General features: G+C 44.4%; 4 protein-coding genes across 10 annotated transcripts in view; 2 read left to right on the plus strand and 2 right to left on the minus strand.

Moving 5' to 3' along the window:
- raph1b (Ras association (RalGDS/AF-6) and pleckstrin homology domains 1b) overlaps positions 1-8,471 on the plus strand; it is a 39,655-nt gene extending 31,184 nt beyond the window's left edge. For all 7 annotated transcript variants that reach the window (XM_076879822.1, XM_076879828.1, XM_076879827.1 and 4 more), the window contains 9 exons: positions 570-729; positions 936-1,057; positions 1,386-1,451; positions 1,558-1,701; positions 2,281-2,391; positions 3,016-3,114; positions 3,215-3,335; positions 3,794-3,930; positions 4,020-8,471. In XM_076879822.1, the coding sequence (XP_076735937.1) occupies positions 570-729; positions 936-1,057; positions 1,386-1,451; positions 1,558-1,701; positions 2,281-2,391; positions 3,016-3,114; positions 3,215-3,335; positions 3,794-3,930; positions 4,020-6,656 (3,597 nt within the window). In that variant the 3' untranslated portion in view covers positions 6,657-8,471. The remainder of the gene's footprint in view (positions 1-569; positions 730-935; positions 1,058-1,385; positions 1,452-1,557; positions 1,702-2,280; positions 2,392-3,015; positions 3,115-3,214; positions 3,336-3,793; positions 3,931-4,019) is intronic.
- Positions 8,472-13,682: 5,211 nt separating this feature from the next.
- spp2 (secreted phosphoprotein 2) lies at positions 13,683-15,267 on the minus strand. Its single transcript, XM_024799182.2, has 6 exons — positions 14,930-15,267; positions 14,720-14,847; positions 14,521-14,643; positions 14,108-14,221; positions 13,966-14,014; positions 13,683-13,852 (listed from the first exon to the last, which is right to left on the minus strand). Exons 1-6 carry the CDS (start codon positions 14,979-14,981, stop codon positions 13,749-13,751), a joined length of 570 nt encoding a protein of 189 aa, XP_024654950.2. The 5' UTR covers positions 14,982-15,267; the 3' UTR covers positions 13,683-13,748.
- Positions 15,268-15,850: 583 nt separating this feature from the next.
- alg11 (ALG11 alpha-1,2-mannosyltransferase) lies at positions 15,851-20,051 on the minus strand. The gene is made up of 5 exons (XM_004552680.3): positions 19,895-20,051; positions 18,127-18,348; positions 17,672-18,043; positions 16,998-17,563; positions 15,851-16,909 (listed from the first exon to the last, which is right to left on the minus strand). Exons 1-5 carry the CDS (start codon positions 19,939-19,941, stop codon positions 16,626-16,628), a joined length of 1,491 nt encoding a protein of 496 aa, XP_004552737.1. The 5' UTR covers positions 19,942-20,051; the 3' UTR covers positions 15,851-16,625.
- Positions 20,052-20,314: 263 nt separating this feature from the next.
- Positions 20,315-24,574, plus strand: cpb2 (carboxypeptidase B2 (plasma)). The gene is made up of 11 exons (XM_004552681.6): positions 20,315-20,442; positions 20,684-20,759; positions 20,844-20,968; positions 21,059-21,167; positions 21,935-22,036; positions 22,489-22,593; positions 23,232-23,342; positions 23,425-23,521; positions 23,626-23,828; positions 23,926-24,010; positions 24,095-24,574. The coding sequence occupies exons 1-11, from the start codon at positions 20,366-20,368 to the stop codon at positions 24,304-24,306; spliced, it is 1,302 nt and encodes a 433-aa protein (XP_004552738.2). The 5' UTR covers positions 20,315-20,365; the 3' UTR covers positions 24,307-24,574.
- The last annotated feature ends 1,300 nt before the right edge of the window (positions 24,575-25,874 follow it).

The following is a 25,874-nucleotide window of genomic DNA, read 5'->3' on the forward strand; positions in this document are numbered from 1 at the left end:
TTGATACCATAGGTGTATCTACTAAAATACAAAATGTGGGGTGGGTCTACTGATCAGTAGGTTGGCGATTTAATCCCTATCTGCTCCAGTCTGCATGCCAAATATCCTTGGGCAAGATACTAACCGATGTATCCACTAGAGTGTGAATGTGTGTGAATGTTGGATAGTAAGCACTTACAAGCTTTTAAGAATGGTAGTGTGAATGATTGAATGAGGCATGTTAAAGAGCTTTGAGTGCTCCGGGAGAGTAGAAGAGCGCCGTATAGGAATCATCCTGTTTACCATTTAAAAATCTCAGAAGAGTTTGAATTCCAGTGACCTTGACATGAAGGTTAAAGGTCAAATTTCCTGAAGATCACCTAACACTTCCAAATTCTTAGCATCTACTAGGAGGCTGAGGTTTACCGTTCCCTCCGCATTTTCCAAAGCTGAGCCTTATTGGAGTATTTGCTGGGCTAATTCTGGCCCCCAAGCCTTATGTTTGACCCCCTCCCGATCTAACGCATGCATGACGATAAATCTTACATATTGATATCATGTTTTAGCGTTTCCCTCTTGGCCTTCCTCAGCTGGTGATCAGGGTCCACATGTCCGACGAGAGCTCAAAGACCATGATGGTAGACGAGCGGCAGACAGTCAGGCAGGTGCTAGACAGCCTGCTGGATAAGTCCCACTGTGGATACAGCCCTGACTGGTCTCTGGTGGAAACCATCACTGAGCTGCAGATGGGTAAGGGAGCAATCGCCTGAGTTGAATAAACATTGTTTATGGTTTTGCTTTAATCTGCGCTTGTAGCATAGGGTCGAAGTTCAGGGGTTCTCGCGGCATAATACACAAAGTAATATGTAATAGTCACGGCCCCAGTTCCAGGGCGGCAAAAGAAACCTGTTCTCGCCTGTTCTTCATTACCTGTTCTCGCTCCTCCTTTTTCTCAGAGCGTATTTTTGAGGACCACGAGAACCTGGTGGAGAATCTGCTAAACTGGACCCGGGACAGCCACAACAAGCTCATGTTCATAGAGCGCATTGAGAAATACGCCCTCTTCAAGAACCCTCAGGTGACCGCCCATTACGTTAAAGCTGCACACGTATGGTGGCGTGTTCAACAGACCGAGGGGCAGATAACATCCTCTCCTCTTTTAACTGCTCTGCGTTCGGTGTGCAAATGCCGACTGTGTATGTTATACGCGCAGAAGCATTGTTTATGCATGCTGAGTGCCTGCATAGAGCCAGAGAGTGAATAACAGTGTGTGTGTTTGTGTAGGAGTGTCAGAAGTAGGTCAAAGCAAGTGAAAGTGAATAATTTATTTACACATAGGATAAGGTGAGACTTTCTCCCCCTCCCATCCCTCCACTGACTTCACTGTTTTACTCAATTGCTTCCAGAACTATTTGCTGGGGCGGAAGGAGACATCAGAAATGGCCGACAGGAACAAAGAGGCTTTATTAGAGGTAAGATGGTGTTTTATAAAGCAAACTGCAGACGTTTCTATCATTCCTGCTAATCTGGAGCGTTACTTAGATGAATTATTTAATGGGTTTTTGTGCATTACTTCAGGAATGTTTCTGTGGTGGCTCAGTGTCTGTGCCAGAGATCGAGGGCATCTTGTGGCTCAAAGAAGATGGGAAAAAGTCATGGAAGAAGCGTTACTTCCTCCTCAGGGCTTCGGGGATCTACTATGTCCCCAAAGGCAAAGCCAAGGTCAGTGACGGCTGGTGTACGATCATGCTACTCGGACGCAGAAATGAAGATTAGGAACAGAAATGTGGCATTTAGGGTTATGAGAAGCAGATCCACTCATGATTTGTGGCATTTCCTGTTTGGTTTTGATCACTTTGAAGAACAGCAGTTGTGTGCGTGGCGTTTGAGTGCACATGCTCCCTTTTTAACACCACCATCCTCCCAAGTAATTTTCAAATTTTAACACTTGCAGTTCACTGTGGCACCATGGAGACATGTAGAAGTCCCATAGTACATTTCAGTCCCAGCTTTGATACTGAATAGGGCATTCTAGATGTAAGTTAGACCTTTAATAGCATATACACACAAAACGTAGACAAATGAAGGACTTTGCATAATTATTTCAAGCCATTCTGCAACTGCTTCACTCATGCACTAAAACAGCTTGAGTGAAGCTCCATGTTTCTATACAACGACAGCACAAACGTGGTGGGTAAAATTCAGTTTCTTCACACAGAGCAGCAGCAGCCAACAGCGGTCTCTTTTAGGTCAACCACGCATCAGTACATGACACCGTCCCCTGCCTCTCTTTCTCCACAGGCATCCAGAGATCTCGTGTGCTTCCTGCAGTTGGACCATGTTAACGTGTATTACGGGCAGGACTACCGCAGCAAATACAAAGCTCCCACTGACTACTGCCTGGCCTTGAAGGTGAATCCCTGTAACTGCATGGTGAAACGTTGCGTTGTCCTGATTGGCCTGCAAATAACAGCAGGTCTTAATGTTCCTCCAGAGACCTAAACCGGCACAAATGAGCACTTGGCTAAGAAAGCTACAGATGATGTCCAGTTCTGTGTGTGATACAGATCTTGTAAACACATTTTGCAAGTCAAATAATTAGATGTCTGCATATCTGAAGAAATTTATAACAAGAGAAATGAGGCATTATAACATGGGTGGGATGTACACGTGTCCTCCTTTGCATCTGTTTAAAGTAGAGGTTTGAACACATCAAATGGTTCTTGTAGTCCCCAGAGATATGCAGTCTTAGCGCTTCACTGTTACCCCCATGCACTTAGTACCATTAGTCTGCTATTAGAAAATGTCTCTGGAGATCTTTTCCAAAGAAGCTGATTGGATTAGTTTAATCAGAATAGAAAGTTTATTTACTGACTGCATTTAATGTAATGAATAAGCACTTGTCTAATAAATTGCAAGAGGATGCTTCGATGTCAATTGCACATGTTATTTGTTTAAAAAAATCCTTTTATTTTGAATCGTTTTGCAGTGTCTGTGCAGAGCACTTAATGTTCATAATACTTGTTTTATTTGCAGCATCCACAAATCCAGAAGAAGTCCCAGTACATCAAGTATCTGTGCTGCGATGATGTGAGGACGCTGCACCAGTGGGTGAATGGAATCCGCATCGCAAAGGTTGGTTTGAAGCAGAGTTACTGTTCAAGGCAAAGAAATAAGCAGATAAATGTTTTGTTTTAATTTATGAAATGCATCTGTGTTCTTCGATCTCATACAGTATGGGAAGCAGCTGTATTTGAACTACCAGGAAGCCATGAAGAGGACAGAGGCAGCCTACGATTGGTCCTCTCTCTCTACGTCTAGCATCAGATCTGGCTCCAGCTCCGCCAGCATACCCGGTTCGCTCACGAGCTAGGCTAAGCACCACTAATGGCTCCTTTAAACGCATCATCATGTCCAGTGTATAGTTAATTCAACATGGAAGCAATTTAGCTTTAAAAACAAAAGCACTTCCATTTTTTTTTACTAAGTCAATGCTAAGTTATGCTAGTTATGCTACCAGATAGAAGTGGAGCGTATTGTAAAGTGTATTCAGACATGCTCACTACTGTTAGAGGTCACTCTGAACACAGAACAAGAATGCAAACAGGCACTAGACTTTTAACTCGCTTGATTCACTAAAAAGAAACACATTTGTGTTGGAGAATGCTGAGAAACAGCAAAAAGATGTACATAATAAATATTCTATGTCAAATCTTTTAAATTTTTAAGAAGGATTTGTGACTCATCTATGATGTATTTCCAATATTACTAATTGATAAGAGGCCTTTTTACAGTTTTTCATTTGTTTTTTCAGAGTCCCAGTCGAATCATTCGGGCCATTCTGACAGCGGGGTGGATACGGGCTCCTCTCATGGGCGTTCCCAGAGCGTGGTGAGCTCCATATTTTCAGAGGCCTGGAAGAGGGGTACCCAGATTGAGGAAAACTCAAAGGTATGAGTTTCAGCGTGTTAAAGTCGCGTGTTTGCAGGAGGATGTGTGAGTCACGTGACAAAGCCTAACACTCGCTCTGTTCTCCGCAGATGAGAATGGAGGCATCCAGAGGGGCCACGCTGCCGCACGGTTCCCACAGCCACCGGCATCACAGCCAGCATTCAGTTGACCACTCAGCCCTGACGCCGCCTCCGCAGCAGCCTCAGGCGCAGCCTCCATCACGGCCTCAGTCTCAGCCCCACCCCCAACATCAGCAGCAGCAGCACCCCCCACAGCATCAGCACCCATTGGTGCAACCCCAGACGCCAATTCAGCTGCAGCAGCAGCACCAGCACCCGCCTCCCCAGCATCCGTCTCCTCAGGAGGCAGTTCCGCCACCACCACCGCAGGCAGCACCACCGCCACCGCTACAACCACCACAGTCTGCTCAACTACATCAACAGCAGCTGCAGAAGCAGCAACAGTCACAGGCCTTCAGCAACTACAACCACATGCCCCCACAGGAGCAGCAGCAACCAGCTCCCGCACCCCCTCCACCTCCGCCACCTCCACCACCGCCTCCCCCACCCCCTCCACCAGTCCAGACGGTGTCATATCAGTCGCCGGCTCTCACAATGTACAAATACAGCACCATCACCAGGCTGCAGAACCAGAAAGGAGGCAAGATACCTTTTCACCTCCCTGCTACAGCCCAGCAGGTTCTGCCCACGACTCTGACACCACCTGCACTGCAGGCCATCAAACCAAACGTCAATCACATTGCCGCAAGGACTAATGTGCCCCCGCCTCCTCCACCACCACCTCCCCCTCCACCGTCCATGCCAACCCCCGGGTCTGCCATGGCTGTGCTGAAACTGGGCCCACCCAGTCCGGCTACTCCACCGGCTTTCATCCCTCCACCGGCTTTCATCCCTCCACCGGCTTTCATCCCTCCACCGCCAGTTCCTCTGCCTGCTCCACAGACCAATGGAATTGCATTTCCTCCCCCTCCGCCGCCCCCACCGCCACCAGCTATTGCAGCTGCTCCCGTGAGTCAGCCTGTCTACCACAGTGGACTCAAGCAAGCGCTGAAGGAGCGGTTTCCCAGCCCGCCGCGGGACCTCCCGTCTCCAAACGGCGGGCTCGAGTATTCCCCACCACCTGCCCCCACACCACCACCCCCGCCTCCTCCACCTCCGCCACCGCCGCCACCACCTCCTCCTCCTCAACAGTTCCAAGTACCGGCCCAGTTTCCACCTCCTCCTGCACCCCTGGCAGCACCACTGAAAAACTTCAACCCAGGCTTTCTCCCTCATACTGCCCCCAAGCCCATGTCACCAGTCTCCCCTTTCCCTCCTGCCCCGCCTCCTGCTACAATGAGTTGCCCGACCCCAGCTCCACCACCACCCCCTCCTCTACCTGCACCCCTTAAGAAGCAGTTCAGCCTCCAGACAGGCCACACCTCCACTCAACCCCCTCCAACTCTGCCTAAGCAGCATAGTTTGTCTAAGCCACCAACCATTTCCACAGGAGCCCCTCCCACCATGTCTCTGGTGAAACAGCTAGCCAGTCAGTTCCCAGGAGCTTCATCCCAAGCAGGCAATCAAATGGAGGCTTCGAAAGCCCCACTCTCTCCCCCTGCAGTTAAAACCAAACCAAAATGGCAGCGTGGGGGTGGCCAGCAGCTGCAGTCTCCCGAATTCCCCCCTCCTCCTCCAGACAGCAACACCGGCTTCCCTGCTCAACCACCACCACCTCCTCCTCCTCCTCCACCTCCCCCAGCACCAGTCACAGGTCCGACGCCACCTCCTCCTCCCCTTCCTTCTGGAAACATGGGCTCCCCCATAAGGAGGTCACCCTCTGGTTCCTCTAGTTTTGGAGGCAAGAAACCTCCTCCCACCCCCCAGAGGAACTCCAGCATCAAGTCCAACGCCTCAAACTCCTACGAGGAATCCAGGAGAAATTTGCTCAGCAAGTTTGCTCCCCAAGGCAACACCGCCCCTCCCTCCTCATGTCCTCCCTCCAATGGATCGCCTTCAAAGGAGCCCTCAAATGGACCTCCTGCTCCCCCAAAACCAGGAAAGCTCAACCTGGCTAACCTGCCCCTGGCACTGCAGGCCAAGGTAAGCCAGGCAAAGCAGTCTGGTGGCGACTTCCCTTCCCCACCTCCTGAGTGCGCCTACTTCCCACCTCCTCCACCTGCCTCCGAGCTCTTCCCCCCTCCACCACCTCCAGGTAATGACGCCCATACGGGCGGACCTCCTCGAGTAGCAGTGGTGAATCCCCAGCCCCAGGCTCCTCCTCCACCACCACCCATCTCCCTCGTCAGTAACTCAACATGGGGAAAGAACTCCCTGAAAAAGACTCCTCCGCCCACGCTCGGGCGGCGTAGTAACAACACCCCAGAACCACCTCCGCTCTCGCCACCTCCACCGACTTCCCCAAAAGGTAGCTCAGGCCAGCCCAACTTCTTGGAGGATCTGAACAGGACACTGAGGCGAAAGTCAGTGGGACGCCAGGGCTCCACCAACTCCGCCGGCCTCTCAGGCAAGTTGGACCCCGCGGGGACCATGGACGACATGGCGCTGCCCCCGCCGCCTCCTGAGCTGCTCCTGGACCAAGGAAAGCAAAGCAACGGAGGAAACGGTGGCTATATGTCCGGAAACATCTCAGGCTATGCAACACTACGACGAGGACCCCCTCCTGCCCCACCCAAAAGAGGGGATGGCACCAAGCTTACTGGATAGTAGTTGAACTTGTCGATAAGGACACGATGAAGACTAATGAATAGACAATGAAATGATATAGTGAAGTAAAAATGCATTAGTGGACTACTCTTTTCTTCTCCTGGGGACACGATAATAAATGACTGTGTATATACTAAAAGCCAAACCAGACCATCTTCAATTAGTGTTTGCTAGTTCTTCATTTTTTTTATTGCTTGGCTTTCTGGATGAGTGAGGTTTACAATACTGGGACACTTTAGACTCAAACAGGTTAAGTTGGAGGTGTCTAAACTATCCAAGCTCTCTGGAACATGAAGTTTTTGCCCCGTACGGTATAACCCCACTTGTCTGGTACACCAAGCAGCTCTGAGTAAACACTAATAATAAGACTTTGTGCAAATATTATTGGATCCAGGTCTGAGCCAAATCATGCATCTGCTTCTTTGCCACAAGTTTGTGCCACGTTACTGGAGACGCAACACAGAAAACAACAAAAACTCATCATGATCTCTCTGCTTTGGTACTGCATGGACAACATGTAAACAACAAGCTGTAAAACATGAAGCTGTGTGCGTGCATGTGTGTGCGTGCGTGTGTGTGTGTGTGTGTGTGTGAGAGAGAGAGAAATGGACTGAACGTGCATCCATGCATTGAGTGCATGCATGCGTATGTGATGGTATGGTGGTAGTAGTTAATCATCATTAGGGAGGGCCTTCATGGAACAGGGATTGTCAGGTTTGCTTTTATATAAAATTATTTAAAGATTGGTAAATGGAAGGATTTTTTTTTATATGTGTAAGTGTCTTTTAAATAGATTAAAGCCTAGAGAGGAGCAGATCAACATTAGCGCACAATGGAATGTATCTGGAAGAAAAGAAAGGCAATGATTCAGTAAAATCTTTTGTCTTAAGCGTTTCTAGACTGTTTCACCACTTGACAAATGCAAATCAGAAGGAAGCCTTACTCTTAAAGTCTTGCACAGAGGTCGAAACAGAAAGGAAGTATCTTCTAAAGGTTTCCAAAAAAAATGGCATGGACTGTGCAGCTGGATTTAATTTAATGCAAAACTTGTACTGGACTTTGTAGAAAAGGAGAGAGGAGGAGGAGGCCTGGGGTGGTTATCTTTGTGGACTGTGTGAGTTCCCTGTGTGCTGGCTTGATTTCGGACCTTATCCTTCAGTTTGTATCTGTACAGTTGCAGCTGCTGCTCGGTTACCGTTGGTTCCCCCGCCGCCTTCTTAAGTTCCCCGTCCAGGAAGTGGCGAGCACCGGCTGGATTCAGCCACGTGAAGTATCGAAGGAGAGATGCATTTTATCCGGTTAATGTACAGAGCATCGAATCATGTAGTTTATTATAACACAAATCATCTGAATGTTCAACTCAACTTTGTGTCTATGGAATCTCGTTTCCTCGTGGTGCCATTGCTGCTCCATCTCTTGGTGCACAGGGTCAGAGGTTATCTAGAGGGTCGACTATGAAGGGTTTCCATTTCTAGCAGCGATGCCTTCGTTTTTAGGGTGCTAGTGCTGTCCTTCGACATGTCCGTGTGTGCCAGGATGACATATCATGAATATTTCAGATCATTTAGACTGGCTTTGGTGTGGGGTGGTGTAGATTCCATACAAGGCCTTGAAGACAGTGTATCTTTTTTTTTTCTTTCTTATAACTGAGCGTCATTGTCCTTACCGGGATGTTTGCTGCAGTACAGTATGTAAGTTATATCGATGTGCTGAGGCGAACACGTGGGGCCAGATGAAGAAAAATGTTTGCAGATGAGAGTAAATGTTTCCTCTTGCATATAAACTGAAAATCACAATATAAATGTTTAAACCAGACCTCAACCCGTCTCTGTGTCGTTTGTTCAATTAATTTAAAGATTATGTGTAGTTCAGTGCAAAAGTCTTGAGTCACCCCTCATTTCTTTTTATTTTGTTTCCAATGAGCCTTTCTTCAAAGTTTTTATTTGGATGTTGGCTCCTTCTTCACTCATTTCTTCACTCATTTTCATTCCAGTTGTTGTATCTGACCATTTTTCTGAAGAATATTTTTGTTAAGCCACCAACACTAACCTATGAGTCATTGAAGTATAAAAAAAGCAACTAACTCGTGGGATGAGCCAGTGTTTGTGTCTACACAAAAAACAAATTGGAACCACTTTTAAATTCTCTTTGTTGCTAGCAGCCTGTCAAAAACGCATCATCGTTTCCATTTCTTGAGTTGAATTTATGAAAAATGCCACAGATAATGGCAATATTTAATGGTAATTTATTTATTATTAGAGGTACAACAGTGAGTATGGACAGCCACATATAAAACATGATGAAAGCTGTGTCATGGTTTGCATTTCAGCCAGTGGTGTTGGAGTGAAAACTGATGGAAGTTATGAACATACAAAGCACATAACACTTTGATCCATCGTGCAGTACCATCTGTAAAGCTTCTGATTGGCAGCAGCTTCATTGTCTTCACCAGGACAGTGATCCTAAACAACACAGTAGAACCATACCTGGATTGGCCTCCCCAGCGCCTGCACCTCAACATTACTGAAACAGTGTGGGATCATGTTAACAGAGAACAGAACAAAAGGCAGAAACATCCAAAGAAAGCTCTGAATGTCCTTCAAGAAGCCTGGAGAACTATTCCTGAAGACATGACATGAAAGCTCCCTTAGAGGGTTCAGACTGGAAGAATAAAGGTTGTCATGCCAAATATTGACTTTAAAGCTCATTAGAATTGTACAAACTCTGTTCTTGCCTTACATACTGTATTTCCCTGTATCTTTGCATACTTTTTAATAAATAATTGCACCTACTTCCAATTTTCCTACCATAATATAAAGAAATGAGGGGTCACTTAAGACCTTTGCACATCTCTGGATGTTTGTTTGATGTGTTATATTCAAGTGCAATTTACAACCGACTTGTTTGATTGGTAGGTCACACACCCCCTCTAGTGGTTTTATCCTACCCTACACTACACTAAGTAGCGGTTTTTGATATGGGCGACACGGGCAAAAGAAAGTTGCTTGCACCCATGCTGCCCCGACATCATGACAGCGCATTTTGGGGATTGCATGGGCACCGGTCGGTTTTCTATCGCCCATTTGCGAGGACTAAGGGCGCCATCGGTTTGCGACGTGCGCCTTCTGCTTGCGGCAGGGAGGACAGGACGGGGCGGCGGGGGATTTAATAACCAGCTCGCAAAATAAAAAAATAAAAACAAACCAACAAACACGAAAACAGCAGACATTATGATACAGACTTATAATTTGCACTGCATTTAATGTTTTTTTCTAAATTCTATACGCGAAAAGTGAGCGTCAGAGCCCTCGGTGCGCATGCTCGCTGCTGCTGCTGAAGTCAAAGTAAACTTTATTGTCATCTCCGCTACATACAGAACAGTATATAGAGAGACGAGACAACGAGGCTCCAGTTACAGCAGTGCACGAAAACAAACAATAAATATAAGAAGAGTAAGAAAATAAATATACGTTTTAGGACTCGGGGTAAAGGGATCAATAACAAGTTAAAATTTATAATTTACAGTTTAATGATCTAAAGTCTCACATACAACCTGTCAAAAGGGGAGGGGGGCGGCTGCTTCCAAATAGAGCACATTTCATTCATAATGTAAATCAGAGCCCATTATGTATTCATGATTTGTTCCTGGGTTGTGTGAAATCCCAGAAATAAACTAAAGTGAATCTGTGAACTAAGGTGTAGGTGTGTTAGATTATGTTGTGGTGATCCTCGGGCTGGGGGATGGGTGTTCATACTGGAGTGCAAAATTAAAACCAAAGGAAGATGGACAAGAAAAGTTCAAAGCCATCAGGTGCTCAGTTTAGAAAAAAGAGAAAAGAAGAGGAGGAGAAACGAGCAAAAGATACAGGTAAGCAGATGTGTCATTGGATAATGGCAGGTCATCCTGAAACAATCAGAATCACAATACTTTATTAATCCCTAAGGAAATAACTTGAGTTACAGTTGCTCCAAGAAGAAATGGTAAAAATAGTAACAGTAACAGACTAAACTCCAAATAATACATTATGTTACAGATTTTAAGAAATAGCACTAATATATACAGATCACTCAATTATAAATATCAAGGATTAACAGAGGTGATTATAAATAAATATCAAGAAAATTGACAAGAATATTACAGAGTAGAAAAAAACGTGTGCAAAAAGAGTGTATTAGATGGAGGAGTTGTACAGGGAGATGGCCACAGGTAGGAATGGTTTCCTGTGTCGGTCAGTGGTGCTTTTTGGTAATATCAGTGTCTCTCTGAGCGTGCTCCTGTGATTAGCCAGCATGTCATGGAGTGGGTGGGAGGTATTATCCATGATTTTCCTTATCTTGGACAACATCCGCCTCTCAGACACCACCCTAATGGAGTCCAGCTCCATCCCCACAACATTACTGGTCTTGTGGATAAGTTTATTTAGTCTGTTGGCGTCTGTGACCCTCAACCTGCTGCCCCGGCATGCAACAGCAAAGAGGATAGCACTGACCACAACATTAATTAGTAGGTATAGTGATGTTTGTTAGCCACTTGGTTATGATAGTAAACAGTAGACACTGATGTAGCTTATTGAATCTTTTGGACTGTGTTCGGCACAATATTAATTAGTCATTGTCAACTTTGATTTGTCCTGTTCTCATCGTATGACGAATTATAATGGCTGTTTGTTAGCCGTACTACTATGCATACTCGCTCTCTCCATATATATACAGTGGGGCAAAAAAGTATTTAGTCAGCCACCGATTGTGCAAGTTCCCCCGCTTAAAATGATGACAGAGGTCAGTAATTTGCACCAGAGGTACACTTCAACTGTGAGAGACAGAATGTGGAAAAAAAATCCATGAATTCACATGGTAGGATTTGTAAAGAATTTATTCCTAAATTAGGGTGGAAAATAAGTATTTGGTCACCTCAAACAAGGAAAATCTCTGGCTCTCACAGACCTGTAACGTCTTCTGTAAGAAGCTTTTCTGTCCCCCACTCGTTACCTGTATGAATGGCACCTGTTTGAACTCATCATCTGTATAAAAGACACCTGTCCACAGCCTCAAACAGTCAGACTCCAAACGCCGCCATGGCCAAGACCAAAGAGCTTTCGAAGGACACCAGGAAAAGTATTGTAGACCTGCACCAGACTGGGAAGAGTGAATCTACAATAGGCAAGCAGCTTGGTGTGAAAAAATCAACTGTGGGAGCAATCATCAGAAAATGGAAGACATACAAGACCACTGATAATCTCCCTCGATCTGGGGCTCCACGCAAGATCTCATCCCGTGGGGTCAAAATGATCATGAGAACGGTGAGCAAAGATCCCAGAACCACACGGGGGGACCTGGTGAATGACCTGCAGAGAGCTGGGACCAAAGTAACAAAGGTCACCATCAGTAACACACTACAACGGCAGGGAATCAAATCCCGCAGTGCCAGACGTGTTCCGCTGCTGAAGCCAGTGCATGTCCAGGCCCGTCTGAAGTTTGCCAGAGAGCACATGGATGATACAGCAGAGGATTGGGAGAATGTCATGTGGTCAGATGAAACCAAAGTAGAACTTTTTGGTATAAACTCAACTCGTCGTGTTTGGAGGAAGAAGGATACTGAGTTGCATCCCAAGAACACCATACCTACTGTGAAGCATGGGGGTGGAAACATCATGCTATGGGGCTGTTTTTCTGCCAAGGGGACAGGACGACTGATCCGTGTTAAGGACAGAATGAATGGGGCCATGTATCGTGAGATTTTGAGCCAAAACCTCCTTCCATCAGTGAGAACTTTGAAGATGAAACGAGGCTGGGTCTTCCAAAATGACAATGATCCAAAACACACCGCCCGGGCAACAAAGGAGTGGCTCCGTAAGAAGCATTTGAAAGTCCTGGAGTGGCCTAGCCAGTCTCCAGACCTCAACCCCATAGAAAATCTGTGGCGGGAGTTGAAAGTCCGTGTTGCTCGGCGACAGCCCCAAAACATCACTGCTCTCGAGAAGATCTGCATGGAGGAATGGGCCAAAATACCAGCTACTGTGTGTGCAAACCTGGTAAAGACCTATAGTAAACGTTTGACCTCTGTTATTGCCAACAAAGGTTATGTTACAAAGTATTGAGTTGTATTTTTGTTATTGACCAAATACTTATTTTCCACCCTGATTTACGAATAAATTCTTTACAAATCCTACCATGTGGATTCATGGATTTTTTTTTTTCACATTCTGTCTCTCACAGTTGAAGTGTACCTCTGGTGCAAATTACTGACCTCTGTCATCATTTTAGGTGGGGGAACTTGCACAATCGGTGGCTGACTAAATACTTTTTTGCCCCACTGTATGTGTGCGTTTGTATGTTTATCTGGTTAAAATCAGCATGGTTCCGAAACAGTTTTTACAATAAAATATGTTAATGTACAATCCTTAATATGTTTTATGTGTGGGGTCAGAGGGAGTGTTCGCCCAGGGCACCAAACAGGCTAGGACCGCCCCTGCTTACACTCTAAACTTATTGGTGCTCAATATAACGTTTGACGAATGGAAATTAAAAATAGAAAAAGAGGTAGTCAAAGGAGCTTGCAAAGAAAAGCGTCTGGACTTCTTTAAGTTACTTGAAGACGTTTCACCTCTCATCCGAGAAGCTTCTTCAGTTCTAAGGTCAAGTGGTGGAGAGTCCCAGAGTCCCACAATGAACTCACCCAAAACTCTGGCTGATTGGGACCCACACCCAGTTTCACACCTTGGCTCAGGCGATTAGAGGATCATCAGGGGGTCCTTTTGTCCCTCTGTGGGGGGAAACTCCCACTAGGTTTATATCTGGGACTCTCCGCCACTTGACCTTAGAACTGAAGCTTCTCGTAACTTCAAGTAACTTAAAGAAGTCCAGACGCTTTTCTTTGCAAGCTCCTTTGACTACGAGGACCTGGATGACTGAGAACCTTCACAGACAGAAAAACAGGTATATTTTCTTTGTGTTTCAATAATCATTCAGCAGCTCTGTAAATTAAATGAGAATTAAAGGGGGACAAAAAAATTTTTGCAAAATATCTTAATTCAGTTTTTTTTTTAATATATATGATCAGCACCTAAAAGAAAGTCATGGATAGCTGAACTTTCACACTACATAGTTGCTGAAAGTGTCTCCTCTGGGTCGGTCTTCTGCCAACTGGTTGTACCGGGAGCCGCCAGGCTGGGCTGAAGGTGCAGCTGGAGCTGGGACTGCCAAAAGTTTTGAGGTTGTTAGTCCACTTATTTGCACTTAACATCCAAAAACGTTTTAAATAAAGATCACTGTAAGAAAAAGACAAAAGAAAATGTGAAAATGTGCTTACCTCTGTTAGCAAATGGGGCATTGAACTGCTGTCTCCTTCTCAAGAACACCTGTGGAAACAAAGCCTGGGTATTCATGCGCTGTGCATAAAGGGCAACAACTGTTTGGCTCTTTAATTTGTGCCGCTCTGACTCTTGACTCACCTCCTCGCTGCTCTCTGAGCTGGAGCTGGAGCTGCCATCGTGGCCGCACCTCAGAGAGACCACCTGGGGAGACCTGGCCATCATTCGTACCCGGGTGGAACAGGTGAAGGAGGGCTGAAGGTGGGTAAAAGAGAAAGAAACAAGAAAAAACCCTGCTTTATTAGTCTGTGTGATATTTCTTTAAATACCTGGTGGCCGCTGTCCCGTCAATCACACAGGGGCACATTCTGGCCCAGTAAACTCGTGCCAATGTAAACAACAGGCTGTAGCACTGAGTCAACATGTGTCCACACCAGGATACAGATATCAGCCCTTCACAGGGAACCATCCACATAATATTCCAGCTTCTGACGTGGCTAATTTATTTATTATCTCACTGAAGTATTTGGAAAGCATTGGTTTAAATGTCTCACCACAAAGAAGCCGGGCCTGAAGGCACAGGCCTGAGGGTCGTCTTGGGAAGTCTTTGCACACTGAGTCTCCTTAATCCGAAAAACCATCAGCAGGTCGACGGTGTCCAGGCCCGTGGGGATGACCTGTCACACGTGGGATATTCAGGACAAATCAGCTGTTGCCATACTGTTAAATGCATTAAGCACACAACAGGCTCACCTTTGCGACAGAGCCTGTAGTGACCCGGTAAAGGTGGCTGGCAGCATACACAGAGTTGACCTCTGCCAAAGCTGCTCCCAGGGCGCTGTCTGCTGCAGACTGCAGCTCAGAGTTGTGAAGTGGGATGCCTTCAAAGTCACAGACGAGGAGGAGGGAAAGGTGAAGTTACTGAATCTTATTTTGAAGTGATCAGGACAGAAAGTTACTCACCTGTGCATCCAAGAGACAGCAGCAGGGCTGGGAGGAGCACGTATGACTTCATCTTGACGATGGGCACCAAACCAAAATGCCTCAAAGGTTCATCTACTTCTCTCTAAATATACTCAGCACTGAACCTGTGCACCGCCTCTTAAACTCCATAACCCCTTAAAAAAAAGCCTCCCTCTCTTGCACTGTCCTGTCTGCCCAGCTTCCTTTTATGTCCTTTGGGTGCATTCCAGTACCCACACTACCATACGATGTCCTAATACACTGTACGTCAAATGCAATGTGACAAATAACCGGGATGTCCTGCTGCATGCAATATGTTAGGCATGCTTTAGGGTCATTCTGATCCTGAGTCCTCTACATGAATGGTAGGAGGTTCAAAGTTCAATATGATAAAGCAGTATGTCCCAGTCACATGCCCATTGTAAGGATGATAGAAATGTGTACTGAGTGTAAAAACAAAAAGAGAAGAAAGGAAAATAAGGTGAGCCCAGGCTGATGTGCTAAATTAAATTAGTAAATATTTGTGCATCCTCTATATGAGACTTTCTTAAATGTATGAGAAAAATTCTGATGATTTAGAAGCTACTCGAGACCCTTTATAATATATATTTGCAAACTTATGATGCAATTTAAGGAAAACTGTCTCAATCCACCTTAAATATCCACTTGTTCTGCAGCGATGACGAGACTGATAACAGCTCTGAGAAATGCTTTTGCATAAAGTGGTTTTTATTTCAGTCATGTTAATCTCCCCTCGGTTTTCTTCATCTTTACAGATCACTGACCCCATCTGTCACAGCACATTTCAACTTCAGGTCAGGTTCGGGCACTTTGACAATTTATAGGCCTGATAAGAACAGTCCAGACTGTAGTTCTCAGCTGTTAGCAGTTTATATAGTGAGACACAAAAGCAACAATCCCTCCCACTCACTGTATGTTTATTACATTCATCCTTGATATCAAAAATACATTCTGGAAATGTGAGGAACTGGAACTCTTGTAAACAATGAATGTTTCCTGTTATTTTGCTCCCTTTTCAGCATAGTTTAGCACACGATTTGTTCCCCTTCAGACACAGTTCACCCCAAAATGACTTGATTCTATCTAACACACAAAGAATAAATGTTCAGTCAAATTAATTTCGCTTTAATCATGTGGGGGAGTATCGTTTAAAGTTTCAGAGCACTAATGTGCAGCGATCACGTTAGAAATAAAAAGCAGCACTGAAACATTAACACGCACCACGTTAACAAAACTGGAACAACAGACAACGATTAACTACAACTTCTAAACACAGGATTGTGGATGAATTCACACCCACTACATGAAGAACATTTTCATTACTTACATTAAGATTTACTATCGGAGTCATATTCACGTTTTATGGGAATGACTTTGATCCTTGAGTTGAGCAGTGTGCTCAAAACATCACTTAGTTTTGTTCTGTTTTGTGGGTTTTTCACCCCAAATTAGAGCCTTCAGTTGTTCTGATTCAAACTTTATCCTCTCTCATTTCTACTTTTAGGAGAAATCCTGGAACTAACCTTTCAATACCTGTATTTGGGAGTCTTTTATCCACAGCTCTCTGCTTGAGCTCATGACTGATCTGCAGCCCTAAGTGCATGAGGGGAAAGGTGCTCCAAGTATCAAACATCACAACACGTGCACAAACACACATGTAGAATAATTCCTCCTCTCATCGCTCGAGTGTTCCTATGAGTGGCTCAACAGCGGCTAGAAAGCAGGCTTCAAACTCCTGATCTGAGAAGCGAGCCACAGACTGACGCGCGTTGCGCCTGATCTGCAGGCGGCTGCTTGGCGACATAGCCAGAATCCTTTGGATGGCTTCTGCATAGCCGTCCTCGTCATCAGCAAGAAAGCCAGTCTGACCCCCCTCAAAAGGTACAACAATGTCCAACTTGGGGCCGCCAGACTTGTGAGCCAGAATCACCTTCCCTGCTGCCATACACTCCACGACACCTAGAAGGGGGGGAAAAAGAGAAAGAAGTTGGATATTTTCAAGAAAATCCCGTTTTAAAATAGACATTATGTCAAACGGATTGATTACCTATTCCAAAGTGTTCATTCCACATGGTATGAAGTCCAATTGTAGCTTCCCCCATCTCTCTCTTCAGCTCCTCAAAGGGTACGTTCAGCTTAAACTCCACCCTGTCAGCCACGCCCAGCTCCTGGCACAGCCCCCTCAACATGAGCACTCTGTCTTCATCTTCCTGGTTCCTGCATCCACCAATCAGAACCAACTTCAGTGCCTCTCTTCCCCCTAACCCCTCCCTCCTCCTATCAAGCACCTTTTTAAAGGCTCGAATCTGCAGCCGGTGGTCTTTCTCCGGCCTGAACTGCCCAATAGAAATGATCGAGTGGCACTTCCTGTCCCCGTCCTCTTCGAGCGGGATGTCTGTGAAAGCGCTGACGTCACAGGGCGGGTAGACCACACAGGTGCGGTTGGGGGAGCGCCACAGTGATAGGATATGATCGAGGGTCCAGGAGGAGTTGACCATGATCAGGTCACTGCAGGAGCCGGCCATGCCGTAGAGCAGGGCGAAGAGACAGTAGTAGACCACCTTAAAGGCACTCAGGAAGAGGCTGTTGGAGATGTAGTCTGGGTTGTTGAACCTGAGACATTAACAGTGTGAGACGGTTAGAAAACAGCTGTTTAAAAATTAATTAATTAATTAATTAAGAACACAATCAGTTAGCGTGCTCTTTAAACACAGCGTATACCTGGGGTTTCTCTCTCTGACTACAGAGAGCATGTCAGTGCTGATGGTGGGGTAGTGAACATAGCTAGCCACGCTGCAGCCTCCCAGGTAGCGGAACAGAGGCAGAGTAAAGGCATAACCCATGGAGTCGATGTAAATGTCTGGGACAAACTCTGTCAGTGCCTCCCACCCCAGGAAGACAGATCCCACGCTCTGTCCCAGCAGGGTGAAGTGAGGAAACAGTCCGGGCTCCACGAGCAGCCGGTGCCTCAGGAACACAAAGTGAACCGGGCGGGGGAGCAGGATGTTGAAGCGACGTCGTGCTCCCTCCAGAATCTGCTGGCCTGTCACCCCCAGGTCCCCTGTGTACACCACAAAATTGATATCTGCATACCTGTGGAGACATCGAGGTCTTTTAGGACTTTTGAGAATCACCTTAAAATTGTGCAGGAAAAGCAAAAAGACACCCAGCTCTACCTGTTCTGCAGCGCTCTGATAGCACACCAAAGCACCCTCTCTCCTCCTCCCCCAGCATTACAGTAAGGGTGAAAGAAGGCCACAGTGGGACGTCCGTCCCTTGCTCGCCGCACAGTCCTGTTGCTCTGCAGCCAGAAACGCACTGCCAGCACCAGCAGGACCAGGACAGCAACGAGCAGAACACAGAGGAACAGCAGAGGCAGCAACAACTTCCACAGTAAACTGAAAAACATGGGAAGAAAATGCTGAGTAGTTCTGTTAACCTGGGTTATAATTCATAAACACACTGAAGATGAAGCTTTAGAGAAAGAACCAGAAAGGAAAATACATCCAGGAGATAGAGAAGACAATACATGGTAAAATCCACAAAGTAAAAGACATCAGAAAACAAGGTATAAACCTTTGTGCAAGAGAAGCTGAAACCCACACAGAGACATGGAGAGCAGTCAAACCACACAGAAAGGCTCCAGCTGTGACGTGACAGTGGTAACCCCTCCACCGACATGCTCTCTTGTCCGCGTCAAGGCACTCTGTGACCCCTGTATGACCCCTGTTTCTTTTATGCACCATGTATGATCACACCTGTATTACTTTACACTGTTTGAAGATTTTCCAATGAAAAGCAGGTTCTGCGGGAACCTGAGCAAATGTGAAACACAGGCAGTTCTCGCGATAGTGTCAAGGTGTTTTGCCATAAAGTGATAAAGTCTTTCTACATGTAATATTTGTTTACTTTTGGTTAGTCAACAGGATTTACAAAGGGGTTATATATAAAATGAAAAAATAAATAAAAAGATTTGTTTGGCAAGTATCTTTATAACCCTGCATTATTGTAACTATATTATAATCAATCCAGTCCTTTTTAGACAACTTGATACAACTGTGAAAAACGCATTGGTTTTAATGTCAATGAGACTTGACTTTGCAGGGAAAAAAATGATTGCAGTATCTACCTTGTATCAGGAATGTTTTTTTCTGGCTCAAAATGATTTGACATCATTAACGAGATATGTTTGGTTTATATTTTTTGGCAGGCAATCACTTTTTAGAACAACAGGTTCCTCTCGACCTCTGTCACTATTAACCCGCTGGTGGAGCTAAAATTCAACAGATATGGGTCAAATTTAACCCGGAAGAGCCTCAGTATAGAAAAAAAAAATGTAGCACACGAACAATACTTTTTTAAATGCTTTTATTCTTCTTCTTTCTGTATTTCGGGGTTAGTTTAAGAAATAACATCGAATTTGAAGTTAAAGAAATGACGTTTAGGTTGTTTTTACTGCTATCAAATGTCAAAACAGGTCAAATTTGACGCGAACAGTTTTATGAGGGTTAAAGAAACCGTGTTACATATTTATAATGAGTGTTCAACTTGCATTACATTTTTAAATAAGGTTAATATAATATATTGTTATAATTAAAGCTTATTAAAAAAATCTTATTGGATTAAATAACTGTCCACCAGTCCCCTTTTGGATTTTATAGAGACGTTATATTATATTGTTAACAAATCGGAACCCCCCCCCGGTCTGTGCACATGCATTTCCCCCCGTACAGGGAAATTAGCTCAACAGCTAAATAACCAGAGCTTTGTGCAATATTTCACCGCTCTTAATCGTTTGTCTTTGACCAAAGATCGTCTCTGCTACTACAGAACTAGCAGCAGCACCCGAAAAGAAAACGACACAAGCTAACTCGGTTTCCCCACGCGACCGTTTATCCTGTTATCCCGGTTTGAGCGTGTGCTTTAAAAACAAATATATCCTACCTTGTTAACTCACACAAATAGTGGGCCAGCTGATCGTGGCCCGACATCTTGGCAATGGAAATTTAACAACACATCACAAAAATCGCTTCCACTTTCCCCCTATGCTGTTTTCTTCCCGTTTCCCCCCCACGTGAACCTCAAACTCTATAGTATTTCCCTTTTATCTGGCGCCACCCACAGGCGAGGAGGTGTTACGCCACTGGGGTTTTCTACGATTAAAAAGAAGAAGTGCAAAGCTGACGTTACTTTAGATTTTTGCGATTTGTACTACATAAGTTAATAAAGTTGTTTACAATGTAACAGTAGCAGTTAACTAAGCAGAGGGCTCTGCCTCAGCTGACCCGTGCCCTTGTTCTTCTCTAAAAGTAAAGTTCAACTTCTAAATAAACACAGTTTCAATCAATATCATCTCCCTGCCCTCATACTTTGAGCGGATCTCTGCCTTTTCCAGTCCAGCTGGACCCTGACATCATGTCGACTCCTTTGATTTGGTTTGTTTTCATGAATTTGAGCATACTACTGAAGCCAGGATACTGCACAGAAACAAGGTGAGGCATCTTAGCAGAGATTTCTGTCTGTGGTTGTTTTGGTTTTTGGGTTGTTTTTTTTTTAGATTATAAGTCTTTACTCTCATTTTGAACCGTTTAAAAATGGTTATGACACTCTTGTGTAAATACCTGCAACCATATTGTGACACATGCAAATACACTCCCTATGGGTAACCGAGTGAGATCGGTACTATATGGCTGTATCTTAACTGCATGAGTATTTTTTATTTTTTAAATTTAGTGACCAAGTTCTATCAATCACCCCACAAACACAAGAACAAGTGGACACCTTGAGGAATGTATCCACACACTATGAGGTAGGCATTAAAGTTAAGTGATCATACACCTGTAATGTTTTGTTTTTACTTCTGTGATTCATTACATCAGATATTTTCTCACAGACAGTCCTGTGGCAGCCTGTTTCAAATGAGTACATCAGTACACAAGTGCAGGTCCACCTCTATGTCCCTGGAAACAGCTCTGTGACAGTCAAGGCTATACTGCAGAAACATGGCATAACACACAAGTATGCTGCTTAATGCACGCACACCATTCACTAAGCATCGAGTCACATTTCATTCCAAGTGAATCATTTGTGTTTGCATGTTTATTTTAGGGTCTTACTGGCTAATCCTAATGTGCTGACCGAAATGCAGATGAAGAATGACTCCACTGACCCACGAAGCGGTTCAACTTTTTATGAGAGATATCACACCCTTGAGGGGGTATACATTTCCTATTTAAAAGAATGAGATTGAAAGGAGTCCTGATGTGCTCATTTTCAGCTCTGTAGTTTTGTTTTCAGCCTCTGCTAGAGTAGCTTTTCATTGGTCACAGTTCGATATAATCCCTATCAGCCTTATTCTGGGCCTTGGTGCTCCCCATTGGTTCATCACTTAACTCCACCCCATCCATTTAAGCCAGCTTTCTTCTGGTTGGCTGCCCCATGTGAACAAAAGATTTGAATGGCAGGTGGGTGGAGTTCACAGCCAGAGCTGTGACCATTAGTGATGTGTCATACTGCAAATTTTGGTGACGATCCGATACCAAGTAAATCAAGAGCAGTATTGCCGATACCAATACTGATACTTATACTTTTAACCTATAAAGGTTATGCAGGGGAGAGCAGCATGTTATGATTTATGTGCTGAATCATTGTACATTTGCCAAATAGTTTAGAGGGATACTGCGATAGATTGGCGAGCTGTCCAGAGCGTCCTCTGCCTCTTGGCCTAAGACAGGTTGGATAGACAGTTTGGATTGGATGAATAATAAGTCCGCTTTAAGCATGTTTAGTGACGATGATGATGATGGGCTGCCGATATTTTTTATATTTTCTTCAACTTCGCACAGTAGTTTTATTAGGATATTCTAAACTTCACAGCCACCGTTTATCACAGAGCTGTTGTTTTAGATTACATGGAAATGCACAGCTACCCTGTATGTTATACTATATTACAGCTTACAACCACGTACGCCGTCTCCATTGTAGATTTATGACTGGATTAACAGAACTGCACAAGACAACCCCAGAACAGTGAAAGCCATCCTTATTGGTTCTTCATACGAGAAGCGGCCGCTATACGTTCTCAAGGTAAAGTTGCATCCGTCAACTTGAACTTGTAGGAATGATAAGACTGTCCCATATTTACAAAACAGAAAGTTTTTGTTCATTCACAGAAAACAGATCATGGTAAGAAAAAAAACCCAGGAACATTTCTGTCATTTCATTGATTATGTATTACTTAATTACTTTGGTATTGTTAAGAAAATGCAGTTAAAAGTCTAAAATGTATGCCCTCCATCAGATTTTCCAAAGCCATCCAGTGGGCTGGGTTGGAGTCTTTTGCTGGGCTAATTTTGGCCCTCGAACCTTATGTTTAACACTCACAGACCTTTTTTTTTTACTCTTTGTACACTTATAGGGGTAAATAATCAACATTGATTATCCCATTAAACATACTTTAAGCTGTAAAGTGTTCAGTGTTGACAGCTCAGTTTACTTCCTGAGCACAGTTTCATGTGTATGGCCTCTTTTTTTCTCAGCTGTCTTTCAATGACAGGCCAAATAGGAAAGCCATGTGGATTGACTGTGGGATCCACGCAAGAGAGTGGATCTCTCCGGCTTTCTGCTTGTGGTTTGTGCACCACGTGAGTCCAACTGAGCTGCGGTGTCTGCGTTTGTTCTCTGTTCTCTGTAATCGATTACATTTGTTTGTTCGTCTGTCTGTTTTTTTGTTAGCAGTTTCTAGTCACCACAGTGTTCAAGATATCATTTTCAAATTTTGTTTGATGGTAGATACCAGTAACAGCTCAAGATGATTTAATTTTGGTGCTAATCTGGTCAACCCCACGGTCACACCAAATGTGAAAGTCATTCAAAACTGTATATTACCCACAGCTTCTTATGGATCACAATGCATTATCCTATAGAAGCCAAAGTTCCAATCATATGGGTTCAATACAATACACCATTTTAGTATGTACTGCGTCAAGGTCATAGGTCAAAGGTCAGGATCACATCCAATGAAGCTTTATGAAAAAGCTTTAGTTTCCACTGGATCATCTCCAAACTTAAAGCAACAAATGAAGACGTATAATTTCACAATGACAGAAAAAGACTAATACACTACACTAGATTTCCATATTGACAATGCTGACATCAAACTTTATTTTAGCCCTTGCCTTTGATGGGGAGTCGAGCTCTCTAAATGCTCTTTGTTGTAAATGCAATGGAGTCTGCTCTCTCTCGGAGCAGTTTCACGAACGCTCCGCCATCTGTCCGTCAGTCTTTGTCATTTTATCAGCAAAACTCGGAAATTACTCGCATCCTGGACAGCATGGATGTCTACGTCCTGCCTGTGATGAATCCTGATGGATACAAATACACGTGGACGGCAGTAAGAACTCCGAATCATTTTTTCAATGTAAAAGAAGTCATTTTAAATAGATGTATGATTTTTCCTTATTTTTATTTTTCAGATTAAGAGAAGGTGGTGGAGGAAGAACCGTTCCATCAGTAAGTCGGGTTTTTGCGTTGGCGTTGACCTCAACAGAAACTTTGATGTTGATTGGGGCAGTAAGTTTTCCTTTCCCTTTTTTTTTCTCATGTGTGGACGCACTCGTTGATCATGCAAGGGTCTCTGTAGCTTCCACAAGGTCACGTGTCGCTGTTGTTCCCAGTTAAGGGATCCTCTCAAAATCCTTGTGAGGAAATCAACTGCGGGCCGTTTCCTGAGTCTGAGCCCGAGGCGCAGGCTGTGGCCAACTTCCTGCGCAGACACAAGGACACAGTTCAACTCTACATCACCATCCACTCCTACTCCCAGATGTTCATCTTCCCATATTCCTACACCTTTGATCAAGCGGAGAACCACAACGATTTGGTGAGTAGTCTGGATGATCCACGAGTCTATCCAACAGCAGTGAAAGACTTATTCAACTGTTGTGTCTAAACCTCTGTGAACACACATTGTTCATAAGCTTGAGATGGTCCAAGAAGCTGCCCAGAGGATCAAACGATATTACAGGAACACCTACACATATGGTCCTGGAGCAGCCACATTATGTAAGACAGCCTTTTTTCTTTTTCGTTTTTTTAAAGCAAAGTCACTGTAACTTGAATGTGTGAGTGTTTCTATTCTTTCTTCAGACCCATGTTCTGGCGGCTCTGACGACTGGGCGTACAAACTTGGCATCAAATACTCCTTTACGTTTGAGCTCCAGGACCGTGGGGAATACGGCTTCCTGTTACCACCTTCTCACATATCCGGGGCCTGCAACGAAGCGCTGCTTGCGGTCAAGACCATTGCTGTCAAGGTTTTGGAGAAAACACAAGCTCCGGCAAACCATCACACGATCTAAGCAGTTTTGTGATTGTAACTAAACAAATTTTGTAGTTTCACTTGAGGATCAGTTAACTTGTAACCTGTGTTCAGCACAGCTGTTATTTGTGGTATTTCTGTTTCTGGAGTCCTCTAACATAACGTCTGTCTTGCAGAGATTGAGTGGAACTGAAATGTATGGATCCAAAAACATTAGTTGACAGAAAAACTGTTTTAAAAGAAGTAGAAAAAATAAGTAATGGTGTTAATGATGTACTTACCCTGAATAAAACATGATCCATAGAAAATCAACTTCTCTGTAATTTAATTTCATAATATGAAAAACACTTTTTCTTACTATTAATACTAATATTAATTTTATACCAATGTTTTAATCTTTTAAAATGAAAGTATTTATGGTGCATTTATAAGAATGCATGATAAACAAGGACAGGACAAAAGACAATACAAAGTGATCGTGTGCAGTTACAGTGAAGTGAGATGTTGTGCAGTTATTATTGAATACCAGGTTCAAGTGATGGTCAGGATATTGTGGACAAGACGAAACAAAGACGTGCAAAATATGCAAATATAGCATTATGTAGAGGGGGGAGATGGGTGGGAGAGGGCCTCCAATGATCCTGTCTGCTGCCCTCACTAGCCGCTGCAGAGACTTCTTTCCCTGGTAAAAGGATGGGAGGGTGGGAGGAAGCAGACTGGTCTTCTTCAGCTTCCGAAGAAAGTGAAGATGTTGTTGGGCTTTCTTCGTGATGGTGGTGGTCATCTGACATGTGCACACCCAAGAACTTCACATTGTTGACCATCTCACATCACATCCATTGATGTGCAGTGAGGTGTGGGCCGCTGAGCTCTTCCTGAAGTATTTGATCTCCTCCCAACTTCTTTTTTTGCATATTTGTCACACTGAAATATTTCAAATCATCAAACACTCGGGCCTGATTACTACCAGACCTGTCGAATCAAGAAATCACTCACACAGAACATCTCTGACAAAGTGAAGTAGATCTCAAAAAGCAATGCATCATACCACAATCTAAAGAAACAGATGAGTAAAGAGATCACTGACATCTAGAATATCCACAAAGACAGCATGCATACAGGAATAAAGGCAGGGATTGAACCATCAATCTATATATAAATTACTCAGGGTTAGTTGTGTCTCAGGAGGAGAGCCACAACCACATGTCTGGTGTCTGTGACGGTGTCTTCTCCTGCGAGTACGGACACTGGGGGCCTTGTGGGGTCTTCAGCGTCTGCGAATGGAGGAAAAGACCTTGTCTGTTACAGTTGCAGCAGGTACAGCTGTGATTATGAATGTCCATTACAGTTGTCTGCATTGGGTCTGGATCACTCCTACCTATGCAATTGCCCATTGTGTCATCTCCTTTTGTCCAAAACAGCAGTACCTGCTCCATGTCATGGGTTCTATTTATAAACTCACCTGGCAACTTTAGTGATGCCACTGATGTTGGGACTATTGGTGTGAACCTATACATCATTTATGCCAGTATCTGAACTCTGGTGTAAATGAGGTCACAGAGGGATGAAGGGTTTAGGCCACAGCTCCCCGCTGCTGGCCGCGAAGGA

Source organism: Maylandia zebra, linkage group LG23 (genome assembly GCF_041146795.1).
Source record: "Maylandia zebra isolate NMK-2024a linkage group LG23, Mzebra_GT3a, whole genome shotgun sequence".
Taxonomy (NCBI): domain Eukaryota; kingdom Metazoa; phylum Chordata; class Actinopteri; order Cichliformes; family Cichlidae; genus Maylandia; species Maylandia zebra.